Source organism: Lathyrus oleraceus, chromosome 2 (genome assembly GCF_024323335.1).
Source record: "Lathyrus oleraceus cultivar Zhongwan6 chromosome 2, CAAS_Psat_ZW6_1.0, whole genome shotgun sequence".
Lineage (NCBI taxonomy): Eukaryota > Viridiplantae > Streptophyta > Magnoliopsida > Fabales > Fabaceae > Lathyrus > Lathyrus oleraceus.
In genome coordinates, this window is record NC_066580.1 from 1,583,621 (window position 1) to 1,589,150 (window position 5,530).

Below are 5,530 nucleotides of genomic sequence, written 5' to 3' on the forward strand. Positions count from 1 at the left end.
TTGGGCATATTATAAGATATGGGCCAAAATACACTTAAGTGGGCTTTTTAGCTTGAAGCCCACACAAGTGGTTCTATAAATAGAACCCCTTGGGTAGAAACATTGTCACTCCAATCCACTCAGACAGAAATTCAAGTAGAGACTTGGAATTTTGTTTCCCTCTTTCTCTCACTCAAGGCCTTCATTCATAACAGCTAGCACTGCGATTGAAGGAATCCGTTCGTGTGGACTGAGTAGAGACGTTGTCATCATTCAACGTTCGTGATCGCCCCGTGGATCTGTATCAAAGGTTTTGATCATTATCAGAGATCTGCACCAAAGGTTTGAATCGCCACAAGAGGTAACGATTCTATCACTGATCATGCCCATTCGTAAGGATCACTAAATGGAGAAATTTTTAAATTCCGCTGCGCCTTGGATGGCAATTCTCCTACATAAACTTGGATCATGACCATGAAATCAACGAACAAGATGCAACCGTTTGGATAACATGCACATCGATCATAAGGTTCACTACCGTGGAGATGCACCATAGTGACCGTGTTAAATTGCAATTCAGTATGCTTTAACACATCCTAGATCTCTCGATAAACCTCAGAGAATGACATCTACGGAGAGTTAACGACCAATGGAACTTTAACTCTTAGCAAAGCTTCACTAGATCTGAGTGTCAAAAATGGAAGCACCGACAAGACTGTGTCTTAAGTGACTATGTGATATCAACTGAAGAAAAACTAACTCGTAATTATATGGCTTGGTACAGATCAATTAAATTTGAGTTCCTCGCCGATGATATGTACCAACATGACTCACACCAGGTAACTTACACACAAGAAGGTTCAACATCTACCCCTCACAACATTACCAGATCGGTTACTCACAACCCCTTACCCATCAAAATTATCAGTCCACAAATAGACAAACCTACGACCTTAACATGCCAACCACCAACCACAATACCAAGAGTATCCCCCGTACCACAACCAACAAGAAGATCATCATCAAGACACCAACATCATTATGCATCAAACACATCACCCTACCATAGTCGTCTTATCCAAAATACTCTGCGATCATTTAACACCAACTGCCCCTCATACTATAGCCAAGAGGCCCAAACATCACAAAACCAAAACATGCAACAATCATATGGCTACCAAACACCACAACAACCATTTAAACCTTTCATCGACACAACATTCACACCAATGTTGCCCTTCAATCGTCCTGATCACCCTTCAATAACTCAAACACAATCCAACTACTCTAGCATGAGTCATGAACTAAGCTATGGCGACAATGCTTCATTGCATACACAAGACTACGTGGATTTGTCTGAATATCTTAGGGAATCTTCTGCAGGTGGTGGTGATGTTTCTGACCCCTCAAATCCTCAAACATATGGGGTGAATCATCAACGTGGATTAGGGCCACACGTTCAGGTAGCTAGGGAATGTGGTACTAGAGGTCGGTTAGGTCATCCCGATCAACGACATTAGTATTTTTGGCATTCTTATGTAAACGCATATTAATATTAATATCAACTGGTCCGATTTGGACTTTTAAATAAAATATCCATTGTTTTAAAAAAATATACACAAACACACGTATGTGTCAGACCAATTGACATCTCCTGTCATTCTTTACACACATGCGTCAATTGGATTGAAAACACCATGTGCAGAAATCAATTCAATTGACATCTACTATTTAAATTTAAGGATAAACGTCAATTCATCTGACAGAGATACTTTAATGTGAGATAGTTTGAGAAATTATATAAAATGTGAAATATTTTAGATTATTTTTTTTGAAAACCTGAGTTATTACTCTAGAACATTTATGGGACTTAGAGAGTAGTATTAAATAAAGAATGATAACCTAAAAATCGAATAAAGAAGAAGATAGGGAGACATTAAGAATGAGGAAGGAATAGGCCACTATTGGCTTGTTTTGTGACTAGAAAATCAGAAAACATAATATAATCACACCAAAACTCCACCCATCAAATCATCAACCAACATGGAGATGCAACAGCTTCTTAGCATGGGTTTTCCCGACGAGTTAGCCGCCCAAGCCTTAGCTGCCACCGGCGGTAAATCCACCGTCAAAGCCACCGAATGGATTCTCACTCACAAACCAACCACCACCACCACCACCACCACCAACAACAACAACCCTTCGCCATCACCATCACCATCACCACCACCACCACCACCACCTTCATCATTCGCATTCCAACCCAAACTCGACCGGTTCTTCCAAAACCCAAACCCAAACCCATCTCCACCTCAACCCATTGATTCGCAACAACAGCAAAAAGAACAAGAACCCGAAACAAACGAACCAACCAAACGTATTAAGCTATCCCCAACACCACTCTCACAGACACAATCTCAAACACCTACACTGCAAAACAACAAACCCTCATTTTTCTTCAACCGTTCCAAGAAACAAACTCAAACTCAAACCCACACTCATGAACCCTTATACGAACGCTTGCGCCCCAGAACATTGGACGAGGTTGTTGGACAGGATCATCTTCTATCAGCAAATTCTATTCTCCGTTCCGCAATCCAACGCAATCGTTTACCTTCTATCCTCTTATGGGGTCCACCCGGCACAGGTAAAACCACTATCGCCAAAGCTATTGTCAATTCATCAACAACAACTTCAACTTTCTATCGTTTTGTCTCTTTATCTGCTGTTACTAGTGGTGTTAAAGATGTTAGAGAAGCTGTTGATGAAGCAAGAAAACTCAGACTCAAAACAAATCAAACTACTGTTCTTTTTGTGGATGAGGTTCATAGGTTTAATAAATCTCAGCAAGATTCTTTCTTACCTGTTATTGAAGATGGTAGCATTGTTTTCGTGGGTGCCACTACTGAAAACCCTTCTTTTCATTTGATCACACCCCTTTTGTCTCGTTGTCGTGTACTAATTCTTAACCCTCTTCAACCTCATCACCTCAGTTTGCTTCTTAAACGTGCTGCTACTGACAGAGACAAAGGATTGGTGAAAAGCCTTGGATTTGGTTCTGATTCTGGTTCTGGTTCTTCCCAAGTTAATGTCAGTGTTGGTGAAGATGCGGTTGATTTTATAACTAACAATTGTGACGGGGATGCTCGTGTTGCTTTGAATGTATTGGAGATTGCTGCTGTTACCGCAGCTGCTAGGGTACAATATGACAATGAAGAATGCAAGGATGCTGTTGTAGTTGCTGTTAGTGTAGAGGATGCGAAGGAGGCACTTCAAAGTAAGCATCTTGCATATGATAAAGCTGGGGAAGAACACTATAATTTGATCAGTGCATTGCACAAGTCTATGAGGGGAAGTGATGCTAATGCAGCGATTTATTGGCTGGCAAGAATGTTAAAAGGAGGTGAAGAGCCACTTTATATTGCTCGTAGGCTTGTACGGTTTGCAAGTGAGGATGTAGGTTTGGCTGATCCGGTAGCTCTTAATCAAGCTGTTTCTTGCTACCAAGCTTGTCATTTTATAGGAATGCCAGAGTGCAATGTGATTCTTGCACAATGTGTTGCTTACCTGGCTTTGGCTCCTAAGTCTATAGCGGTTTATAGAGCGATTGGAGATGCTGAGAAGGTAGTGAGGGAATCAGTTGGACAGAATGAAGGGGTGCCTCTTCATCTTAGGAATGCACCGACCAAGTTAATGAAGGAAGTTGGGTATGGGAAGGGATACATATACACTCCTGATAACCCTTCTGCAGCACAGAGCTTTTTGCCGTCCTCCCTTCAAGGGTTCAAATTCCTCCATTGGCCCGACAAGAATCTCTCCAAATCTGATGGATGAAAATGTTCAATTTAGATGGGAGCTTTTATCTATCATTTTGTTCCCTCTCTTTTTGTTTTGTTTCTTCATACATATCTCTCCACTACTATCAGCTTTTTGGCAATTGCAAAGAAGTGTGTAGTATAGGCATAGGCAGTGGTGGAAGAATCGCTAATGCAAGTGTAACACATGATGTAGGTTTTGACTCAATCTAATGCTCATTTTGATAAATATACTCTTAATCTCTTTTGTTTACTTTATTTGTAATAATCACTTATGAATAAGCTGCTTGAAGAAGCTTATTATCCCTGGTCTAGAATTTGTAACTTGAACTTAACTTCGACCAGTAATGCTACTCCTTAAATTTCCTTCTGTAGTACTGACTGAAGAATAATATTTTATTTATTTGCTGATGGAGCTGTGAAAATTTTGTTCTTTTAGTTTTAACAATATATTTACCTAGAGTGCCCCCGAATGAGATTCCAGATCTGAAAACATGTCTTCTTCTGTATCAATAACTTCAAGTACTTAACTGTTGTATTTCTCGGAAGAGGCTCCGTATCAGTGTGCCGAAATCTCTAGACTCCATGATGATGCAAGCTAGTTCAAACATGAAAGAATCAGCCAATGATGATGATGGATGCGACCCCTGTTTTATATGCTAAATTAAATACCGGGTAGCATGTTCTTCTGTTTGTTGCTGATTGCCCATCTGGTGATTTGAAATTGTTGAAATTTAAATATGACACATGTCTTCTTAAATCTGTTTCTAAATTGAATTGATGAACTAGTTGATCAACATGATATTTCCATAATTTATGTTGTAGTTCATTGAAGATCACATGTCTGTTTCTCATGTGACTAGTATTACTAAGGCTGGGTTCATTTAACAGCAGATGTGCATCCTTTTTGTAATACCTTATTTTTAGCATCAACTGTGCATTTCTTGGTTACTGACTTACCTTTTGTGGTCAGTGTTGGTGCTGGCTGCTTGCAACTGATCTCAGATATGCTGGCTTTCAATGCGAGGCTCTTCCTTAAATGAACTATGCTTTTAAGTTCTAACTATTTTTGATATGCCTAATGTTATGTCTTGAATTAGTTTTGTTTTTCATCATATTTTGTGCTGCGAATCTTGGATGTATCTTAGAGGACTTTGTTAGATGGCACTCACCTCCTGATTGGACAGACAATGAGGCTAGTATTGAGGATAGTGATGTTTTTGACAGTGGTGACCCATTGTTGCCATGCATAAAGGTCAGCTTATGGTCTTTTGTATCCTATATTAATGCTTAAAATCTTCTTATACACAGTTTTGCGTTTTTTTTAATGGTTCGTCCTCGGCATCTGATATAGTTGTAGATTTCCTGCCTGAAGCAAATATTACATATTCACTGTATCTGGTTATCAATTGTGAGGGATATATCATGGAGTCTTATTGTGGCGTTGACCTACAAAGATGTTGTAGTTTGGTGAATTGCGAGGGATATATCATGGAGTCTGCACTATACATGGCAGGAATGGTTTAGTGCAGACTGATGGAAGAACTCTTAGGCTTAGAATGTCTGACAATAGAATTTGAATTTTGTTTAAACTGTCTGGGTGTTCAAGTTATATTCTGTGTTTAAGCTTACTGGGCAGCTCCTAGAAGAAGAAAAAGAAGAGGTTTGGGTTTTTAGCAATTGCTTATTATTTCCCTAGCCACACTTTGATTTTGCTTCTGTTTTTTTCAGCTTCC

The 5,530-nt window shown here is 39.6% G+C and overlaps 1 protein-coding gene across 1 annotated transcript; it reads left to right on the top strand.

Annotated features, from left to right (window-relative positions):
* Positions 1–1,864: 1,864 nt before the first annotated feature.
* On the top strand, positions 1,865–4,168 carry LOC127117462 (uncharacterized). The gene has a single exon (XM_051047484.1). It carries the CDS (start codon positions 2,023–2,025, stop codon positions 3,811–3,813), a length of 1,791 nt encoding a protein of 596 aa, XP_050903441.1. The 5' UTR covers positions 1,865–2,022; the 3' UTR covers positions 3,814–4,168.
* The last annotated feature ends 1,362 nt before the right edge of the window (positions 4,169–5,530 follow it).